Source organism: Apis laboriosa, unplaced genomic scaffold (assembly GCF_014066325.1).
Source record: "Apis laboriosa isolate Shangri-la unplaced genomic scaffold, ASM1406632v1 scaffold12_cov154, whole genome shotgun sequence".
NCBI lineage: Eukaryota > Metazoa > Arthropoda > Insecta > Hymenoptera > Apidae > Apis > Apis laboriosa.
In genome coordinates, this window is record NW_025221207.1 from 4,721,212 (window position 1) to 4,744,949 (window position 23,738).

Below are 23,738 nucleotides of genomic sequence, written 5' to 3' on the forward strand. Positions count from 1 at the left end.
AGAAGCATTTGATTTTACTAATTTTCTGTTCTGCCTTTATCTAATTTATTAATAGCTATTGTTTCGATATAATCTACTTCCAAGCTAATGCTATTTTTTAATATGTGTTTCAGACTGTTTCAAAGGTAATACCATTTTTTTTATATTTTAAATTTCATATTTTATAATAATAACTATCTAGCTAATAAAATTATTATTAAATAAAAATAGATTATAATAATTTGTAATAATAAATATTATATTAATAATTATTGATTGTAATAATAAATAGATTATAATAATTAATATAATTAGTAATAATAATAATTATTATTTAATAAGATATTAAAAAAATAGATTTACTGTGAAACAGTCCAATATTAAGCAGTAACATGCTATCTTGATATTGATACCTAATAGCAGTGATTGAAGGCAATTCGCATCGATTTTTCACGATCATGGAAATCCAATTCCTCTTATTAATTTATAAATAAAAATATGAATATATGATATGAAAATTTATACTATGTTAAACTTAAAATAATTTAATTAAAAATTAAATTATTTATTATTAGTCAAAGAACGTAGTACCCACAATTTAATTTGAATATAATTATAAATAATTTTATACGAATATTATTAAATAATTTTAATAAAATAATTTAATAAAAATAATTACAGACTCAAATCTGCATAATTAAAATACTGGCACTGGGAATGTCCCTTCGAAGCGAACGAACCGAACGTTCAACTACGTCTGGTCTCGTGTCGCGGTTTTCGTCCTATATATACACAACGATTATTACACGAAGATTATAATAATATATACGAATTTCTCGCAAGCTATTCTATAAACTATTTTCTTTCTCTCGTTTTTTTTTCTTTTTCATTCTATATATATGTAAGTACATATATCCGCGATTTTTTTTTTATTTTTTTTTTTTTTTATTTTTCTAAGTAGAAAAGATATGATCGAAAAAGGGTATTCGGGAAAATGAACGAAGAAGAGAGGAGGAAGGAATCGCGCCCGAGGAAAAAAACGAAAATTAAAAAAATTATGGTGGAAAAGTTGAAGTGACGCGGGCTGATCACGTTATATATATATCTATATATATATATATCGGTTGATGGGTGAAAATGGATATCGTACAGAGAGAGAGAGATGCTTGGTGATGGTGGCGGCTGCTGCGGTGGTTTTCTTTTTCATAGCTGGCAATGGTGCAGTTAAATGCAGTGCTGTGAGGTGCAGGCACACGCGCATATAAGTAGTGCAGTAGTAGTAATAGTAGTAGTGATGGTAGTAGTAGTAGTAGTAGGTAGTAGTAGTAGATAAGGGTAGTCCATTACAGGCGGACACAGGTAAATGGTAAAATAGTTACCCGGGCCTTGGCGCCGCCAGAGTGATCTCCGCTCACGGAGGAGGAAGGACTCACCCGGTATCCACCGAGGTTGCTCACCACGCAGGTGAAGGTTGCGTCTCGACCCTGCGAGATCGTTAAGTTCTCCAACGGGTATACGAAGTCTGGCTCGAGTCCCGTCACTGAAACATTCAACAGATGATTGTTTTATTAGATAAACTTTCGAAACTTTGCGCGTTTTATTGATGAATTCAGAATGAATTAATGTTGTATGCATGATAAAAGTGTGAAATTAACATCAATTTGTATAAAATAAATCATTTATGGTCATGCAAAATATTATATTGAATGGAAATTTGTAGAATTTTCGTGTAAAAAGTGCGAGAAAAAATTAAAAAATTTGGTCATTGAAACACACTCAGAATATAGAGGAAACCGTACAATTGAAGCTCTTTTTTGTTTCATCTCGATATCTCAATTGGTTGCCGAGATATAAGGATTCAAAGTTTTCATAGCGCTTAACGTAGCGCAAAAATTATGAATGGATCTCCGACCCAGTGACCTATATTTTTTTCCTGGAATTGCGTACTACGTTTTTCCAGGAATCGCGTCTGTCACTTGTCTGCAGTTTGGGGTGGGTCAGTGAGACGAAGTGCGAGCGAGAGATCCGAATAAGCGACAAAGAGGCAGATAGTAAACGATTAAAAATTACCGTTTCCTTTACACGACGATATCTCGAGAACCGGAAGTCGTATCGGGATAAATGAAAAAGCGTTTTAAAGGGGAAGGTTCCGCGCTTCTGATGAGCTTTGATTTATTGATAAAAAATAATTATCTTCCGAGTTATAGCGGTTTAAATTTTTCTTAATTTTAATACGATTTAATCGAGTTTTAAAGTAAAGTTAAATGGTAGATAAGCACTTGTGTGTTTTTCTCTCGAGAAATATTGCTTATAACGATTATTTTCTTATTCATCGACGTTTAATTTCAATAATTAGCACTGAATGTATAATATTGAATGTAAATATATTTCTGAAACAAAAAAATAAAATGGAATGAAAAGTGAAAAGTGAAAAGCGAAGAGGCAGTGGGGTTCAACATTGGCTCGAAAGTCTCAAAAAATAGAATGAATGGATATAATAAAAGCCAATATCTATATAAAACGACTAAACCGCGTATTGTGAAAGGGATTGACTTTTTGCTCGAATCGCTAAAAAAAAAAAGAAAAGCTTGTTTTAAAGTCAGGATGCATATACCCATACAGGAGATTAATGTCTTAAATTGGTTTCGTGTCGATTTCAGCACTTGATTCCCTCCAATATACCACGTGTGTCACACACGTTTAGATAGCTTTCCCCATTTTTATTCGTTTGCGTGTCTCTTCAAAAATTTTATTTTCTATAGTAGAAAGTACAGGTAACTATAAAATAGAGAGTGGTTTAATCTCTTCTATGTTTTGACATTTATCCCTCTATTTTAAACGTAGAAAAAGAAGACATTTTAATTTCATAAAGCAAAGTATGCATTTACTTTATTCGAAAAGGTAGTGCCTTTTTAATCTAGTTTAAAGAAGTTAACGTTTAATTAAAAGGGATTCGAGTAACTTTAAAATCTCAACAAGAGATTAATCTCGGACCACGTTTTGCTCTCTACTTTTATTAGCAATATTAATATACCATTAAAAAAGGAAATAAAAAAAAAAAATATTTAAAATTCTCTGATAAATTTTCTACTTTACTACGGAGATAAAATACAGATAAAAAAAATTGACGAAAATATTAATTAACAACTAAAATAAAAAGCTTTTATCAATTAAAATTTTTACAAGAAAAAAATTTTCTAACTTCATTGACTATTTAAAATTATTTTATAATTCATTCAATTTCGTTTCTATAATACATTTCAGAATCTTTTCGTCAATAGATAAGAAAATTTTTTCATAATAATAAGAAGAAGAAGCGATAGAATATTTTCACGAACTCAATAATAATTAACCACGAGGAAAAATGACGTCGAATAAACGAAGAAGAGTCTAATTTTCAGAGACATCAGGTTTCTTAAGAGAATGTTATCTGCAAAGCAAGCAACGTCGAAAAGTTTTACTGGCGCACACTTCGGATGCTTTATCTTCCTTGGTACAGAGCGGCAAGGAAAATTCTGTTCCTCGAGATTTTCATTTTATCTTCTACCTTAAAGGGAATTCTACTATCTCTAAGGAAACGCTTCTTTCCTTTCTTTTTTTTCTTTTCCTTTTTTTTTTTTTTTTTTTTTTTGTAAGCAAATAGCTCCAATTTAGTAATGATTTCAACACGATTTTTCATAATGTTTTCAAAGTGATTCATTCTAATAATATGACTAAATTTTTGAATATTGGTGCGATATATTTCACGTGTCATTTATAATTGAAATTCACGAAATATATGTAACTTGGAATTTAAAAGAACCAAAGATCCTTTAAAATTTTAAAGGATGGAAAGGATTAAAGGGTAAATTTACAGGAGGAAATGTTCATTGTAAAAAAGTAGTGGAGATAACTGTTCGCATAACTAATGTTCAGGGTTATGGATTAAAGCATTCGCTTAACGTGATAAACGTTACTTTTCGTTTTTTCTTTTTCTCTTCTATTATGGGATTATGAGTAATGTTTTATTAAAATCTCACTATCGTTGAAGCATTATATCGTATCGAAATCTAAAATGATGGTAGTAAAATAAAGAGAAGAGATAGTTTTTAAAAGCATATTTAAAAATTATTTTTAAAAAAGATAAAGAATAAGGAACGAATGTATATCTTTAAGATAAATAATTAAGAAATGGAAAGAAAAGAAAAAAAAAAATACGAAATATCTAAACTCTGGATTATTTTTTAAAAAAAAAGAAAAAAACCTATTGCTGAAAAATTTAATTAATTTTATTTTTTTTTTCTCGAACAAATGTTTATCGATATCGCAACATTTGATCCTATGTATTTCTATATTATTAATTTAATATCGATATTGAATTCCACGAAAAGTTAATAAACACAAGTGAGTGTCGACGATAAGTGAAAATTGTAATGAAAGATGAAATGAATGCACATTTTATGATGGAATTAAATTACCGCATTTTCCAGTGAATACATGTAAAATTCAGGGGGTGAAAGTACGACGAATAATTTACCTTTCACTCGTTCATCGAGCAACTGCTTTTCAAAATTATTGACACGAAAAATGTTCTTCCCAATCGATATACATGCCTATGGATTCGGTAATTGTTAATCTACCAGGCTGATATACCAACACGCCACCAATATTTTCTCAATAATGTATTCGCGAGCCATATATATTCGATAACAAGAAACAAAATATCGGGTACCGATAAAGTTACACGGGCATTTTAATTCAATATTCATTTTTACGTATTTATTTATTTATTTATTTTGGGAATAACTTCTCGTTAAAATTCGTTTGTTATCTTATCGTTTTTATTGCCAAATGGCGTGTTGTGAAAATGTGGGAAGAAAATAGCGGATTTTTAAAATAAACGTTTTGGTTAAAATAAATATATGTCAAATGTACTTTAAATGTAAAATGATCAAAAATATCGGAATATAAATAAATTTAAAATCCGCTGAATCCTTATATTGATAAAATTAATAAAAGTATCGAATTAATCCACGATTTTGCAATTTATGAAATTATTTCTATTTATTTTATTGAAGTGATGATTTTTTTCCTTTCTTTTCGCGATATATTTTAAATACATTTTAATTATAATATTTGAAAAGTGTTATATAATAAAAATTTCCTTACAAATTTTTCTCCAACTTTCTTTTTTGTCAATTATTACGATTTAAAACTATTAAAACAAGTGAAAAAAAATAAATTTTCGATCAATCTTAATTTTGAAACTCAATTTTTCTTTAAATAATCCAATCTTTGATTATAATTTATACCAGACAAAAAGTACCTAGTAACATTTTATTCATATCCTTCCCTTTGTTTTATCACGTTTTTCCTCAAACTCTTGATTCGTTACCCACAATGTAGATATTCCTTTCGATTATGAAATATGAAATAAATATATGCGCATATTCATGCAGAAATTTAATGGAATTGACTATTTTCTACCGTGCACGATAAGATATTGCATATTTTCATGAATACAGAATCGAATTAACTACATTTCGTGTAAACGAATTTTATATGAAAATTGATGAGTAAATTGTAAAATGAAACGTTTCGAGTTTTTTTCTTTTAATTAAAATTTGGATCAATTTCCCTTTCAATTTTCAATTAAGCGTGAAAACAAATTAATACATATTCCCAAATTTTCTTATCATCGATCGACTGAAAATGAATCTTCCAAATCTTCACTTACTTTTCCCAAGCATATTGTTATATTACAAAAAGAATCATCTAAGATTTCGTCTAATCATAAAAATATAAACATGGATTCGCGATTAAACAAAAATGGAGGTGTGCTTGTCTCTATTACTACGCTCGTATGGAAAAAAGAATAAAATTTCATCAAGCACGATTATTATACATATTTCAAATTGTGTCCACGGAAAAAAATATAAAATTAATTCCGGAATGTATATATCACGCGGTACGCAATTTCATCTTGTCCCACGACGCCTTCCCCATCGTTTTAAAAAATACAGCTTGCCCCAGTTACGCGGTACACCGCGTTGGGACGGCGGCGCATTGAGAAGTTTCCGTAAATCGTATTACAATGAAAAATTAGACGTAAGCCCTCCCCGTGGTATCTCCAACACAGGTGGAACGACAGTTATGCAATCGAATATATATCACCGGGGTGAGCTTGGGCGAAATAAAGGGCGCGCTCAATAAAACGTCGCTTCGTGAAGAAACTGATTCTCTCTCCCCCTTCTCCTTCCATATTTCCGAAGGAAAAACGCGATACCTGCGGAATTCGAATTTGTACCATCGCGACGACTGGCTCGCCACGATACCGCCCAACAAGAAACAAGAGAAGCGGTTAAAGCGGTTGCATTATGGTATGGCGTGACTTTTTGCCGCGTGAGATTTCGGTCGAATATGAATATAATGTAATTCGTGCGAAATCGTGTTACTGAAAACTCTGCTGCTTATTTATCATATTTTAGGATTTTTTTTTTGTTGACATTATTCTGGTAAGAGAGAGAGAGATATATATATATCGAGGGAAGTTGTATGTAAATATCTTTTTATCTTGAATTGTGATTTCTAAGTTGGTCGAATGTTAAACGAGGAACGAAGAAGAAATTTCGTATACGAAGAAGAATGTATATTTAAGAGTGATTTTTTGAGATATTGGAATATCTTTTGATTCTTAAATTTATATGTAAAAATCTGTTGTGAATTTATATTTGTTTTGACTTTTTATTATATCTTTCTCTCTCTCTTTTTTTTTGTAATTTATTACAAAACACGTTCAAGGATTCGATCGTATCAGAGATTCTGTCGGATCATTTTAAATTTTTCCGAAAGATGACAGATAATTTTTTTTTTTTTTTTTTTTTTTACAAATGCACGCGAAAGATAAGGGAAAAATAAATGGGAAAGGTTTCCTGAAATATCAAATGTCATTTACGTGAGTGCGGGTCAGCAGTTTATGACAGTTCGTATGAAAGAACGCAACCATTAAAAACTCTTTCAACTCTAAAAATCATTTCCAATATTTGTATGGCTGAATTCGCGATAAAGAGAAATAGCGCATCCTTAAATAAATAGCGAGGATCTTATCTGTATTGTTGCATAATTACAATACCTTGTCTAATATGAAATGCTCAAAATTAGTTTAAAATGAAAATTATGTTTTTCTAATTTTGAGAAACAGAGTTTTATATTTGAATATCTTTAATATATTTTTAACAAAATAACACGAATTATTCTTTTATCTTAAAAATTTTTTATTATATTTCTTCAAATAGATATTACTTTTCACGAATGAGAAAATTAAATTTATTCAATATCCCTGTACAAGAAAATATTCAAACTACATTTCACATTTAAATCTATCTAGAAGATTTTATCACCGCTTGCTTGCTTAATATTTTTAAATCATTAAACTTCTTTTTTCCTGTTTCTCTTTATTCCTGTTTAGCACAAACTAAAAGAATTCGTTGGCAAATCAAATTACGTTGATATTTACTTAACTAAATACAAGCTACGAATTCTTAAACCAACAATTACACGTTCGATCTCGATCGTTTACTCAATTTCGGTTCTCATTACAAACTCCCTCCTCGATTTGACATTTTTTTCCCTCACTGAAATTAGTTATCATTCGTTTCGATTTATTTTCCTACGAATATATATAATTTTCAAACATTTCCAATCAATTTATCGCATCCAACAAGAAATAATATTTGATCAACAGCAATTCATAAACAAATATTAATTCAAACGACATATTTAATACAAAAATTTTTCAACATAGTCTTTCCACATAGTCTTTCCACATAGTCCTTGTAATTTATATATCTTCTATACTTTTGTAATTTTACTAAAAAAAAAAAACCTGAAAAAATTTAAAATAAAATTACGAAATGAAATTTTAACGAAAAAAAAAAAAAAATATAAGTATACTTGCAACATCCAGCTAAACATGCAGGAAGACTAGATACAACGTGAGAAACGTTCCTTTTCAGGAGTGTTTCTTGCGAAAAAGTTGGCAATGAAAATTTCAATGAATCAGGAAACTTTTTGATTGGGGCTGTGAAGATCCCGCGAGGTGGTATGCACCCGGCCGCAAAATTCGCGTACACAGCACGCGTTTCAAAGTTGAGAACTCGGTGGATACACGGTGGCCGGAAGCGCATTGAACCGAGTTGCGGGGTAAAAATTTATTTCATCGAGACATCCGACCATCCATACGAAGAATCGAGAAGAACTGCCACAACTTCTCCCCAACTGGATGAAATCGCTTAATTTTTATTATTCAACATTTAGAAATTTCGAGCCCAATTCCGTGAAGAAATAATTTATTAAATTCTTTCTCGTGATCTCGTAGCTCGTGGCAAGATGGTTAATATTATAGAAGGTCTATATCTGAAACATTTCTGTGAAATTCTGTTAAATATTGCAAGGTGAAGGAAATTTGTTGCTCGAAGAGCGAAAATGTTCGAAAATGTATAAACTCACGTTTCGAATTCGATGATTGGAGAGACTCGGAGGTAGAGGAAGAGAGAGGAGGAGGGGAGATGTTTTGGAGAGATGGATCTAATGTTTATAAAGTTGAACGAGGAGAAAATTGATTCTTGTTTATACTCTGTACAGAGTTCCTCCTGTACGGTTGATTCGCATGTGATTTACGCATTAAATGAAATTTCGAGATCTTTGAAATTGGATTTGATTTTTATTTTTATGAAAGATTTCGTTGTAATTATTTCGCGAGTTGTTTGGCGTCTAGGCTTGGTCATTATTCGAGTAAAATCGTCCAAATTGTGTGATTAAAATTATTGATTTATTTGATTCTTGTTAAAAAGAAATACTATATAATAAAGAAAAACAAAAAATGGGTTATTATAAGATTAAATATCAAATGTTTTAGGTATATTACATTATTAGATCGTATCAGAAAATTATAATACATTATTAAACTTTACAATGTTTCATAATTAGTTTTCCATACGTGCCCTAAACAATTCCCAAGGCTGTATAAATTAAAGCGTATAAATCTAATATATACATTTAAATCATGTATATACATATATTTCCAGTTTCTAATCGGCTCATTTGTCATATCATTACACAAATAAATTACTAATTTTATTAAATTATTAAAAAGCTACAAAAATTTTGTTAACATTTGGTTTTGATCTCTAAAATCCCTAAAAAGGTATTCCACGAATATTTTACATTTCCATAATATGATACGAATCAAATATCCTACATAATATAAATTATTTACAAATATCAATCAATTCTACAAATATATATAAACACTTTTTACAGGCAATTGTCCAAGTATAACCAAAGATGGCAAATACGTTACCACATCTTATCACCTATTCTCATTCAATCATCCCCGAAATTGCATCCCCTCTCTCCAGATGATGATCAGATAAAAATCGGAACAACATTGTCACAACGATCGACGAAAAAAAAAAAAAAAAAAAAAAATCGACGAGATATCTCGACGATCGTATCAACAACGTGAGGAGAAAACGTGGTCGATGCGGCGCCCAAGACTGGTCGAACTGAATTTTACGAGGATATTTACATGGCCGCAATATTTTATAGGGCACTTGATGCCGGGTCACGTTCTCCTGTCCCTCAGTGGCGAGGCGGCCACCTATGAATCAAAGCGCCGCGTTTAAAGATTTCTTTCTCATACCGTGGCCACGGATAAGGTACCTCGCCATACCTCGCCTGGAATATCTTACGCGCTATCTTACGGCTTTTCTTATCGTTTCCTCTCATCCTTTCCTTCTCATCGCTTCTCCATCCCCTTCTCGTCTCTGCCTTTCAACGTAGGGGATGGTCTGTTTGTTGGCAACGCGCTGAGAGAGAGAGAGAGAGAGAGAGAGAGAGAGAGAGAGAGAGATAGAGAGAAAGAAAGGAAGCCACTTGAAATTGGAAACGCGGAGAAAACGGTCGGGTTGTTACGTTGTCGCGTGCGATCCTGTTCTGGGGTTGATCCTGGAACGGATTGCACGTACGCGTGGAAATAGAAAGAAAAAGGCGTATCTCATGGTGGTAATTTTTGTTCCAGGGGAATGTTGCAGGAGAGCATCTTTTTTTGGGATTTGAAAGGATAGATCGATCAGAAAATTGAAGAAATTTGAGGAAATAATTCCTTTCCGATACGAGAATGAAGGAATCATTCTGTGGAAATATATATTTGCTTGGATATAGTGTTTTCTTGGAAACTCGAGATTTTGATTAAAATTTATCTTCAATTTTCTTTCGGAGTGAAAAAATCAAAACAGAACGAAAAGTACCCAAATGGGAGTATAAAATTTAATGGGCACAATACGGGAAGATTTGTAATAAAACAGATGACTATAGATTAAGGTAATTAGCACTTACAATTATATAAGCTCGAAGCGAGACGTGGGCCATTAACTTTAATTGCGAGTACTTTCCCTCGGACATTCCCTTATTCTCGCTTCTTAATGCATCGTGGTACTACACTACGCTTGGCAATTTCGACTCCCCCGGTGTTTCTATTATTTAAATAGTATCCGAAATGCGACTAAATATAAATATTTATCTGAGAACCAGTTTCTGAGACACCCTGAATCCCTAATTTTATGCTCGCAATCGCGTTGATATTCCAGTATTCGTTTAATCAATCTGAAAGAAAAGAAACTCTTTATAATCCGTTCAAGTAAAATTTTCAACGATGACAAATCAAATAATTGTATCATAATAAATACGCATAGATATTACTCAAAAAGCGACATTAGAAACAAAAATGAAATAACTTTTTATCCATCAAGTTGTATAAATGAGAGGAAAGAAGATAATAATAACATATTAATAATTAAATCAGTTTGAATATGTACGAAATTAAAAATTCCTCGATAATCCATAAAGCGACGAGTTTGGAAAATCGTTTATCGAGAATCGAGAACAGCAGGAAGTCTGGAAAATTTCACGGGATCCCAAAATGCACAGGTGTAAATATCAATGGACGATGTGCACACGCTTAAAACGGCGCGCTTTAATTTCACGCGGTGGAACCTCGGCGGCGAATGCAATTACTCTTGCAATCAATTTAGATAACTCGCAGTAGAGCCGGCGCGTAATTGTTAATGCGATTATCCGGCTCAGCTGGCAACTTGTGTAAGCTGGAATAACGGTCAAGAAGAAACTGCTTGAAAGACATCCCCCTCCTTCTTCTTTTTTTTCATCGAGAAATTCGTCTTCGTTTGTCGATGTCTCGAAAAAAAAAAAAAAAAAGGAAAAGAGAATTCTCGTTCGAGCTCGGACTTGAGACTTATTAATTTTCTTTTTTTAACCGAGATATTTTTATTTTACACTTCTCAAATGAAGGTATGTATATTTAGAGATGTTTTGGAGTTGATATTTTTTTTTCTTTTTTGTACTTCTTAATTCGAATTCTTTACGATTTTTGAAAGAGTAATGGAAATATTTTTTTTGTAGATAATGGAACACAATTTTGGAATAATTAAAAAACGAAGAAACTTCTCCGTTTTTGTGAGTACTCGTCGATAAATAAATTTCCAAGAGGGATTGACAAAGAATGTGAATGTGAATGGGAAAAAATTTTAAAAAATATTCGAAGATGTAAGATGGTACATAGAGAGAAGTTTTTCTACATTTAATAAAGTTCTAAGTACTTGTATCAATTTTACATTTGTAAGCGTGCACGGATGCGTTCTCACAATTTGATTGGCATAGAATATTCCGCACGTATTCGTGAAACTGCCACTTTTCTTAGCCCACCGATGCATACGTGACGCGACGCCGTTTTTGTTTTTTGTTTTTCCAACAAATGTATTTCCACGTGTATCCGAAAATTTACAAGGGTAATACCACGGAGCACGGAACTATCCATCCAACTTTGCGACCCACGATTTAATCCCTCGAAACTTGTACAGAGGTATGGTGGTAGCATGAAGAATATGGGAGATTATCGGTATACGTTCGACTTTGTATTGAGAATTATTTTATTCATTCATTCGTTCATTCATTTTTTTTATTTTTTTAGGAATGATACGCTATGAAGTTGAAAAAAATGGAATTAAAAATATTGATAATGATTATCAAGTAATAATTTATTACCATCATCTATAATATAATTTAAACTATTTGAAAATAAGCAAGATATATAAATACGATATTGGACAAGAAATGGCCGTGTATATTTAGTTGTCATTTTGATTAATTGATGGAAGATCAACGATGCAACGGTTGTTTCCGAGATAATACAGATTTTATGCCGATGAGATATTATTAATCGTGAAATTAATAACAGCCATTTCTATTAAGTGGAGGGGTCGGCTACGATTAATATGTCTTTAAATAATGAATATCGATAAGGCAGTATCACCAGCAAATTGCAATTAAAATTAATTCGAACGAACGTCGGCCAACCAGGTCCAAACACTTATTATTTGGTTTAATCGGTTGACAACGATTTTAATGAGTTTTTCACATGACTCTTCCAAGGATGCTCTTTTACCGATTTTAATATCCGCCATAGGCACGCAGGCGTTTATGAGGGGCCGTTCAATCCCTCCCCGTTTCGTTTGTCGTGGAAAATTATTAAACGGGCATAAATCGCCCGTTTATTTCGAGATACGTGTGTATTAAAACGTGCGTTTATATATTACGTTAAAAATCATTCGTTGGCTATAACGATGTTGCGCATATTATATTTATTCAATGTAATAATAAACGCATTATTAATTTAGCTACGTTTTAAAAATATCTCGTATCTCTTTGTAAAAGATTAGTGGAATTTTACGTTCAGAAGTGAGAATTTATGAGAATCTAATATAGTAATAAACAACCGGAGAATATATTAATAAAAACTGGAGTTTTACGTGATGTATGGTACGAATACAACGAGACAGATAAATACGAGATTTTCTTAACGAGTTATTGAAAAAAGAAACCTTGTAAAGTCGAGATAATCTGGATTTTTATCGAATAAAGTTTCTTTTTTTTATTTTGCAATTTTCATTTAAATGTCACTAACTACCAATTTTTCCTTTTCCTTAAATCCTTAAATCCTTGATATCATATTACACTGTACAACCATTTAAAATAATTTTTTTTCCCCCTCTAACTACGGAGAAACGTAATGGTAAGAATTTCTTTATCCAAAGTAAAACGAATATTTGATATCCTTTTCGATACAATAGATATCAAGTGGACGTCAATCACGGAAGAAACTTTTTTGAACAACGGTGGTCGAAATAGCAGGAAGCAGGTGGAACAATTTGTTTTTCGTCGAATTTCCACCGTCAAGATTGATCCCCCGATAGACCATGCCAGTCGAGTAAGCGTTCTCCAGAGAGTAAACGGACATTCCGAGTAATTTCAATGACCATCCGTCGTATTCAAACACTAATTTGAACCGCAGGAAGAATTCTACCCTCCCTCGGGCGCATCTCGCCGTCTTTCTTCATTTTCGAGAAAATAGGCCAAAGTGTGTGATTTAGAGCCTCTTGCTTTTCGCTCACGCGAAAGGTAATACTTTCAATTTCGCAAGCATTATTAACTGACGAGAAATCGAGAATTTAAAATTTAAACATTGGACATTAAACATAAGACATCTTTGTATAATGTAGAAAAATTGTAGAATATAATTGAATAATATTTAAAATTTATAATATTATCTTGTTGAGAAAAAATCCACAATATTTCTCTTCGATTTCCATTCCATATATCTCATATACAAATCAATCTTTTCTTAAAAATATCAAACCGTATCGTATCTAATACGATAAAATTTCTTCAAAGGATAAATATAAATAAATCGGAAGATTTATTCTCGAATTAAACTTTTCAGATTTCAAAATTATAAAATATCTAAAAACAAATATCACTGTTATAATAATATAATTTTAATTTTCAATTAAACTTCAAATCAAATTTTTACAACCATTTAATATCGTCTCTACTCCACTCTTCAAAAAAAAAAAAATCCACTCGTTACAAATATCAATACCATTTCAAAATATCCTTCTACGCACACAAAACAGAATATACATTCCATTTCTATTCTATTCATGAAAGAAGAACGCGAACCACGGCCCATAATTCAATTCCATCGTGCTCGATTTCACCGGAAACAAATGTTGGCTTTTCGGCGGCCGGAACCCCCGACTCCCCTTCCGGCCCGAGCCAAAATTGAACCGAACGAAATATTAGCGGGAATCTATCAGGATTCATTAAGCGGCCGCGAAACATTACTAAATGGTCAACGATGGTACGAGCAGCAATTCTGAACCCACATTAATGAAGTAGAGGCTAGCAGAGGTGGTTATTTCAGCAAAAATACTTCTCCATCCAACCTCCTCCCCCTTCCTCCTTTCGTGCCGTGCTGTATTCGCGCCTCGAAAATCGCACTAAGAAGCAAGGAAACGATGAATGGAGAATCGTTTCACGGGATAAATTGAATAAATATTACTCGGTCGAAGAAATATTTCGAGAAACGTTCGAAGGAGAAGAGTAAACGGGAGAGGTATCGATTTGAAAAAAAAAAAAAAAAAAGATTGATTCTTTCTCGCGGTTTCCAGGAGTAAATAGTTGGAGCGGATAGTTTGCTCGGAAAATATGGGGGTCAATACTTTTCGAGCTGGACGGATGATGACCTTTTTACCCTGTGTTTCGTTTTGTAATCGAAAAATGATTACGAGTATCGATTTATTATCCCCGATCATCCGTGGTTATTCCTTTTATCCTTCCTTTCCTTTCTTCGGCACAATGCGGTCGTTGCGCGACGCGATAAAGTCGAGGAAGTTGATATATAGGTGTAAATTTTATCAAATAATTTTAGGAAATTGTGAGATAAACGTGGGATCAAGAATATTTTTCTTAGATATTTAAATCGCGCGAAAGATCGATCCTTTCTTAAACCCTTTGTTTAAGGTTCTTAAAATTTGTTATTTTTTCCAATGTACTAATTAGTAATAATTAGGGAATACGCAAAAAATAAATTAACTTTACTGCTACTAATCTCATCAGATCTTCTTCAAAATTGGCAGTAATTACGATTAGGATCAGCGCTTAATTCCGACCGAGCAGGGTTTTTCAATACCACCGCAGGAACCATAACGAACCTGTTCACAGTTTCGACACACATCTGCAATTACGTAGCCGTTAGCAATGCGAGCAGTCGTGTTCCTTCTCGAAAACTTCTTTATTTCTGAAACTTTTCGTGCTACCAGTCGTGAGAAAGTCAGAAAGTTGGTGAAAGTTACGGTAACGAGTGATCCTCCGTATCTCTACGTCAAGGGATATTAAGAAACACGTGTTCGACAAGATCTTGTATACGTGCAATATATTAAAAAAAAAAAAAAAAAAAAAAACAAATGTACTCGACGTTAATATTAATTTTTATATAAAGAAAGTTTAAATTTTTTATTCATATTCTAATCACGTATTAATTATTTTATTTCCTTATTTTCTCCCTTGATTAATATACATTATTTGATTAACATTTAAATATTGATATAATATTTAAATATTAACTAGAAAACATATAACAAACTTTTAATCTTCATTAAAGTTTAAATACACGAATATATTCACAAGCAAAGCTCGATAAATAATTCGTCGGATAAAACTCGATAAAATATAGAACAGAGGAAAAACCGCAAAACAAGATTTTGAAACACACAACAAGAAAGAATCAAAATCAAGCTCCTTCTCAATTCCCCTAATCTCATCGATCCATCCTCCGAACCAAGGGAGGAAAATTCGAAAAGTTGATGAAACGCGGCGATAACGAGAGCCTTGATAACGATGATAACGATGATCCTCCATTCCCTTACGTCAACGGACATCAAGAAGCACGTGCTCAGCAAGAATCGTCAGTTATTTTAACAACGTGGCTCGTGGCCAATAATTGTCGCTGCGAGCTACCATAGGTGGATCGTGGAAACGTTGAAAACGTTTATGACCATCCACCACCGACAGTCGTATAACACGAGAAGGACAGCGGGTATATAACGTGAAACAGTGGGACTCGCGCTAAGAGAACGTGCGAAAAGAAATAGGGAGCAAAGGGTGGGAAAAGGAGAAAGTCATTCCAGAGGGGAAATCGAGAGAAGCAGAGAGGGCAAGAAACCCCCCCAAAAAAGAAAAAAGGGAGAGGAAAAACGTGGAGGACGTGTAAGAAAAACAGAGACAGAAGGTTGGTTCGATGGGTCAAGGGTCGAGTCGTGTCTTCGGGTATAAGGAGTCGCAAGCGAATAACGTGCTATCCCACGGGGATCCGACCACCGTGGCCATCGTTGCCAGTATTGCCGCCGATCACCTCTGACCCTTCTTCAAACGTTTTCTCGCCTCACCCTTTCTTACACGTCCACTTTTCTCCCGCGAGTGCTACTATTCCCGATGTCGTTGAAACAAACTCTTCTTTCCCTCAACCGAGAAAGGGGATGGCCGATCGGAGAAAAGGGGAGGATCGTGTTATTCCTCGAACGTATGCGTGCTTAATGCTTGTCGGAATTTCGAGAAAGGAGGAATTTCTTTTCTATCGATCGTCAAGTGTTACCGATTTCTTTATGGGTTTCTGACCGATGAGATTCTAACATTCACGAATTAAGAATTTATGCTCTTTGCCTATAAATGGCTTAGTATTTTCTTATGGAGAATATAAAGATGCATTTATTAGTATAGTAAAAAACGTACGGTTCCATTTAGAATAACAAAATTAATTTCATGATATAAATCCTGGACACATTTACTTGTGAAAAAATTACTAATATCAGAGTATTTCCTTCATGAAATTATACAATATTATCCGAAACACTTTTTAATAAAATAAAAAGTTAAAGAGATACCGATTATATAATGTGATATACCGAGTCTCAATAGTATTAATTGATATATCTCAATTCTAAAAAATATTAAAAAATGTTTCAAATAAAAGTAATGTAGTTTCAAAAGGGACACAATATTATGTGAATACTTCTCTCTTCCTATAAAAAACAAAAACTGAAAAATAATTAATTTATTATTTAAATAGATTTCTATATTTTTTGAGGCCTAATTAAAAATACCATACTACTTTTAATAACAAAATACAACATTAAAGCAAAAATTCATTAGTTTAAGAGATATCCAATTATATTTAATTATCTCCTGAACTAATAAATTTTTCGAAAAATATGATTTAATATTTTTTATAAAGAATATCACAATACATGCATTGCTCTTTTAAAAAGTATATGATAATATATAAAAAAATAAAGTTAAGCTTGAAAAGTTTTTTATTGGTCAACCTATGAAAAAACTGAGAGCACCAGAATATAGTCCTTTTGAAACCATTCAACTTTTATTCGAAACATTTTTTAATATCTTCAACAATAAACGAGATATTTAAAAAACAAAGTTAACACCGAAATTCCCCGATCGAAGACAAATTTTTGTCCAAAAATTCGATTTTGTATTAGGAGAACATGATATGATAGGAGGTCGATCGAAAAATTTTTCCAAGAAATGACGTCAAATTCTCGGAATCTCTGAAATTCTTGGAAATGACGTCGAATTCTCGGAATCCCTACATTTCTCGGAACTGAGGTCAATTTCTGAGAATTTTTAAAATTCTTGGAACTGACGTCAAATTCTCGGAAATTTCCAAATATTCGAATGAACGAAACTTTTGTCCAAAAATTCGACTTTGTATTAGGAGAACATGACATGATAGGAGGTCGATCGAAGAATTTTTCCAAGAAATGACGTCAAATTCTCGGAATCTCTGAAATTCTTGGAAATGACGTCGAATTCTCGGAATCCCTACATTTCTTGGAACTGACGTCAACTTCTGAGAATTTTTAATGTTCTTGGAACTGACGTCAAATTCTCGGAAATTTCCAAGTGCTCGAACAATATATCGAAACTTTCGATCAAAAATTCTATTTTCTATTAGAAGAACATAACATAAAAGGAGTTTTTTAGCATTTCTCGTATATCTATCGTTCTCTTACTCAATTTTTTACCATTCTTCTTAGCGTTGCCGTTTTTTTAGAGCTCTAAAACATTTTTTCTCACAATTTACGTAAATTTAGCTATTTTCTTCTTGCACACTCACGTTTTACAACGAATGCTGTCATTTCTAGTGCGTTTTTTATCATTTTTTTAATTTTTAAAAAACTCAAATTCTATATTTCTCTTATTTGGAATATTTCGACCGTTTTTAATGATTGATTGCATCATTTTTTATACCGAGTGTCCGAATAATATTTTCTGCTGTATCTCGCTTATTTTTGGAAATATTAAAAAATGTCTCGAACAAAAGATACGTGGTTTCCAATGGGGCACATCCTGTTGCTATCTATTTTTTTATACATAGAAGGGTTAAGGATTTATAACGGTGAATATCGATTCTTTAAATGGAACTATACATTTTTTAATATACCAGTTGCTGTCTCTTGGCATTCTGCATAAAAAAGTACTAAGGCATATACAGCAAAAAATTTATAGTTTCGAAAATAAATAAATTTAATTAAATATCTTTTAAACTAATGGTTTTTTGCTATAAATGGCTTAGTACTTTTTTATAGGAAATTCCGTGATACGTCGATTGGTGCTTTAAAAAAAATATCATAATATATAAAAAAATAAAGTTGAGCTTGAAAAGTTTTTTATTGGTCAACTTACGAAAAAAATGAGAGCACCAGAATATAGCCCTTTTGAAACCATTCAACTTTTATTCGAAACATTTTTTAATATCTTGAATAATAAACGAGATATTTAAAAAACAAGGTTGACACCGAAATTCCTCGATCGAGGAAAAATTTTTGTCCAAAAATTCGACTTTGTATTAGGAGAACATGACATGATAGGAGGTCGATCGAAAAACTTTTCCAAGAAATGACGTCAAATTCTTGGAATCTCTGAAATTCTTGGAACTGAGGTCAACTTCTAAGAATTTTTAATGTTCTTGGAACTGACGTCAAATTCTCGGAAATTTCCAAGTGCTCGAACAATATATCGAAACTTTCGATCAAAAATTCTATTTTCTATTAGGAGAACATAACATAAAAGGAGTTTTTTCGCATTTCTCGTATATCTATCGTTCTCTTACTCAATTTTTTACCATTCTTCTTAGCGTTGCCGTTTTTTTAGAGCTCTGAAACATTTTTTCTCACAATTTACGTAAATTTAGATATTTTCTACTTGCATACTCACGTTTTACAACGAATGCTGTCATTTCTAGTGCGTTTTTTATCATTTTTTTAATTTTTAAAAAACTCAAATTCTATATTTCTCTTATTTGGAATATTTCGACCGTTTTTAATGATTGATTGCATCATTTTTTATACCGAGTGTCCGAATAATATTTTCTGCTGTATCTCGCTTATTTTTGGAAATATTAAAAAATGTCTCGAACAAAAGATACGTGGTTTCCAATGGGGCACATCCTGTTGCTATCTATTTTTTTATACATAGAAGGGTTAAGGATTTATAACGGTGAATATCGATTCTTTAAATGGAACTATACATTTTTTAATATACCAGTTGCTGTCTCTTGGCATTCTGCATAAAAAAGTACTAAGGCATATACAGCAAAAATTTTATAGTTTCGAAAATAAATAAATTTAATTAAATATCATTTAAACTAATGGTTTTTTACTATAAATGGCTTAGTGCTTTTTTATAGGAAATTCCGTGATACGTCGATTGGTGCTTTAAAAAAAATATCATAATATATAAGAAAATAAAGTTGAGCTTGAAAAGTTTTTTATTGGTCAATCTACGAAAAAAATGAGAGCACCAGAATATAGCCCTTTTGAAACCATTCAACTTTTATTCGAAACATTTTTTAATATCTTGAATAATAAACGAGATATTTAAAAAACAAGGTTAACACCGAAATTCCTCGATCGAGGAAAAATTTTTGTCCAAAAATTCGACTTTGTATTAGGAGAACATGACGTGATAGGAGGTCGGTCGAAAAATTTTTCCAAGAAATGACGTCAAATTCTCGGAATCTCTGAAATTCTTGGAAATGACGTCAAATTCTCGGAAATTTCCAAATGTTCGAATGAAGGAAACTTTTGTCCAAAAATTCGACTTTGTATTAGGAGAACATGACATGATAGGAGGTCGATCGAAAAGTTTTTCTAAGAAATGACGTCAAATTCTCGGAATCTCTGAAATTCTTGGAATTGACGTCAAATTCTCGGAAATTTCCAAATGTTCGAATGAAGGAAACTTTTGTCCAAAAATTCGACTTTGTATTAGGAGAACATGACATGATAGGAGGTCGATCGAAAAATTTTTCCAAGAAATGACGTCAAATTCTCGGAATCTCTGAAATTCTTGGAAATGACGTCGAATTCTCGGTATCCCTAGATTTCTTGGGACTGACGTCAACTTCTGAGAATTTTTAAAATTCTTGGAACTGACGTCAAATTCTCGGAAATTTCCAAATATTCGAATGAACGAAACTTTTGTCCAAAAATTCGACTTTGTATTAGGAGAGCATGACATGATAGGAGGTCGATCGAAAAATTTTTCCAAGAAATGACGTTATATTCTCGGAATCTCTGAAATTCGTGGAAATGACGTCGAATTCTCGGAATCCCTACATTTCTTGGAACTGAGCTCAACTTCTTGGAATATTCCAAATTTGCGAATGAACGATACTTTTCATCATAAATTGGATTTTGTATTAGGAGAACATAATGTAACAAGAGATCGGTCGAAAAATTTTTCCATGTATTTTACCTGTTCTTGGAGATGACGTCGAATTCTCAGTATTTTTAATATTTTTAGAAATGACTTTCAATTCTTGGAGTTTTCTACGATATATACATTAAATGAACAAAATTTTTAATACAACTGCACTTTGTATCAGGAAAATATAATTTATAAGGAATTTTCATATTTTTATCCTACATTTTCCCTGAATACACCCTGCACTGTATTTTTATTATTCGATTTTATTTATATCTCGTTTGGTCTTAATAGGAGATAAGTTGTGATATTTTGATTAAAATAGACGATATACGTGAAAGAATATATTTATTGAAGAAAATAAGAATAAATTATGTTATAAACTATGTAATATATATATATAGATTATGCTGTTGCTTCAGTTGTACTGTACTATGCTCACTACATCGCGTTGCATGGCTGTTTAAAAAGAGGAAGGGACAAAAGAAAATCGGAACAGCGATTCCAATGATACCTAATTCACACACAAATATACAAGATATGAGTCGCATCTTTATATGTATAAACTTAACAATATACATTATTATGGAACGAAAGAATGAAAGCGTCACGTTTAATTTAAAAATGCAATTATCTCGGAACCATTACTGCGATTGGCTTTTTATCTAGATGTTGATTGTAAAGGAAAAGAAACTGGCTATTACCTATGAATTCCGAATGCAAGTAGAATTTGTAACCAACTGTTTGACTATCCAACTCACATTATCAATTTCGAAATCTCACCAACTCATTTAAATATTCATTTACAATTAACATTTTTAACGAATGGAACCTAAATAAAAATTTACCTTGTCATTTCTCTTCATACCTTGAATCTCTCGTATCAATTCATTCACCTACGTAATCATCTACGAATCTTTTCACAATTATAACAAATCAAATCAAACTGATCCAAACCGCTTTTATGCTTCATCGATCTTATCCCAATCCGTTATCTCCACGTGCGATTTATCGACTTATCGTCACGAGAGATTCCATCGATCCCTCGTACCCAGACATTGGGCCGCTCGATGATCAAGAACGGGCGAGGCGTAACAATTCGAGCTCTCGCTGACGAGGTATTTTCAATTCGAATAGGAGCGACCGCCTGCACGCAACAAAAGGCTCAGAAACAGTTTATTGGTTGTTTCGTCTTTCTTGCCAGTCGAGATACCGCGTGACAGATCCGACCAGCCAATCCGTTTCACAACGTATCGTGCTCTGTGCGCTTCCTACAAAAGCTTGCAACAATCCGCGCTACGCAACCTCCATTCCGATGTTTCCAGCCAGAGCCCCCTCCCTCTCTCCCTCTCCCTCTCTCTCTCCCTTTTCTCTCTTCCTCGTCGTCGGTTCACCCCGTTGTTTTTTTTCGTTCTATCTCTCTCTCCCCTCCCCCTTTCCTCGTTTTCTATTTTTTTTTTGTTTTAACCTCCTCCTCCTCCTCCTCCCCCCATTCGTTGTTTTAACAAGCGCATTTCTACATCGCGGCGCGTCAAAAAGCGTTTCGTGCACATATAAGCATGTGTAATTGAACATAGGAAACATTGAAGGGGCTTAAATTTCAATCTTTCTCGGGTAATCCCGACAGCTTTTTCACCCTTTTACAACTTTCCTCTCTCTCTCTCTCTCTCTCTCTTTCTTTTTTTTACAGTTTTGTTTCGGTTATATACGGGGGATAACTCTGGTTAACCGCGTGTAACGCATTCGACGATTATTTGCGTTAAAAATTGAAGCCCCGAGGGAGAAAAGGGGAGAAAAATGAAAACGTTTGAACTATTGAGTCGAGATTATACATTATTTTTACTCGTTTTTTTTTTCTTCTCTCTTTTTCTTTCTTTCTTCCTCTTTTATTCCTCTTTCTCTCTCAGCGTTTTCTGTTTTTCGTTCGTGTCTTTGTTTTCACGGGGAAAAAACGAAACGTTTCAGGGTTTGTCTTTGACGTTTTTCCTTTTTATCATGAACGAATTGATTCGCTTCAAATTGGCAACATAACAAACAAATATTCGAGAATTTAAAAAGAAAGAGAAGACTCGAATTTCTCTCGGGAAATTAATCATTTCGTAAATTTTCAGAAAATTGATTGAATCGATTCATCTTTCGTATCTGAATGACTGAAAAAAAAAAGGAATAATGATATTAATTTTTTACTTAAAATTTCCTATTTAGATTTAAAAAGTAAAAATCAAATTGATATCAACCTGAAAGTCGTGGAAAGCCTCGTGCGCTTTGTTCTTTGGATCCCAATCCTTACGGATAAACATTTCGAAGAAAGCGTATTTCTCTCTCTGTTTGCGATTGTTCAGCCGCAAAAAGAATGTCGCGATCGATGTAAAGTACAAGTCTTAGGACCAAACAGTTACGTCCCTCTGTGTGTGTGTTTGTATCCGCCCTGTTTAACGAAGGTCTCGTTTACGATTCGATCCGAGTTTCTTTGATGTAAGAAGGAAAGATTAGTTCAGCAACTAAAGAATATAAAGTTGGTTTTCCCTCCGATGGAACTCCGAATAAGTGGATGGAATTGGTTCTTGGGATGTTTGGATGAAAATAAAGGGGGAAACACGAGATACAATAAACAAAAATTTACATTGTATTATACTTTATTAATTTATATTATATCATACTATTATATTGTATTATACATTATACTATTACACTATTTACATTATTTATACTATATTATACTATTACATTATATACTTTCTTCTTACTCGAGAAGAAGAGAATGTAAAAACGAAGCTAGGAGAAGTACAATTTTTTTTAACTTTTGATAGAATGATCTTGAATGAGGATATTTATTATTATTATGTACAATTAATAATTTCTAAAATTAGGATACAAACTTAACGATTAAAACTTAACGATTGAATCTACAGTAGATAATTATAATTGGTCAAGTCGTATACGTCAGCCATAAAACAAATGAAATAAGACAAGTGTGGTTAGACAAATAGAGTGGAATAATCACGACATGGACAAGTAGAATAAAGCGGTTGTGGTAGCGCAAGTTGGTTAAATGATTAAAGTAGAATAAGGCAATTGTGGTT

At 32.6% G+C, this 23,738-nt stretch overlaps 1 protein-coding gene and 1 long non-coding RNA gene across 4 annotated transcripts in view; one reads left to right on the top strand and one right to left on the bottom strand.

Annotated features, from left to right (window-relative positions):
* Positions 1 to 12,900, top strand: part of LOC122720624 — an 85,852-nt gene extending 72,952 nt beyond the window's left edge. The window contains exons 2-5 of one of the 3 annotated variants that reach the window (XR_006347792.1): positions 10,040 to 10,341; positions 10,713 to 11,325; positions 11,437 to 11,932; positions 12,005 to 12,900. This is a non-coding gene — a long non-coding RNA (uncharacterized LOC122720624). Of the gene's footprint in view, positions 1 to 10,039; positions 11,326 to 11,436; positions 11,933 to 12,004 lie in introns of all 3 variants that reach the window. The other 2 variants (XR_006347791.1, XR_006347793.1) reach the window with 2 other exon arrangements.
* LOC122720623 (lachesin-like) overlaps positions 1 to 23,738 on the bottom strand; it is a 190,053-nt gene that overhangs the window by 50,370 nt on the left and 115,945 nt on the right. The window contains exon 3 of the mRNA XM_043947427.1: positions 1,359 to 1,519. Coding sequence (XP_043803362.1) covers positions 1,359 to 1,519 — 161 coding nt within the window. The remainder of the gene's footprint in view (positions 1 to 1,358; positions 1,520 to 23,738) is intronic.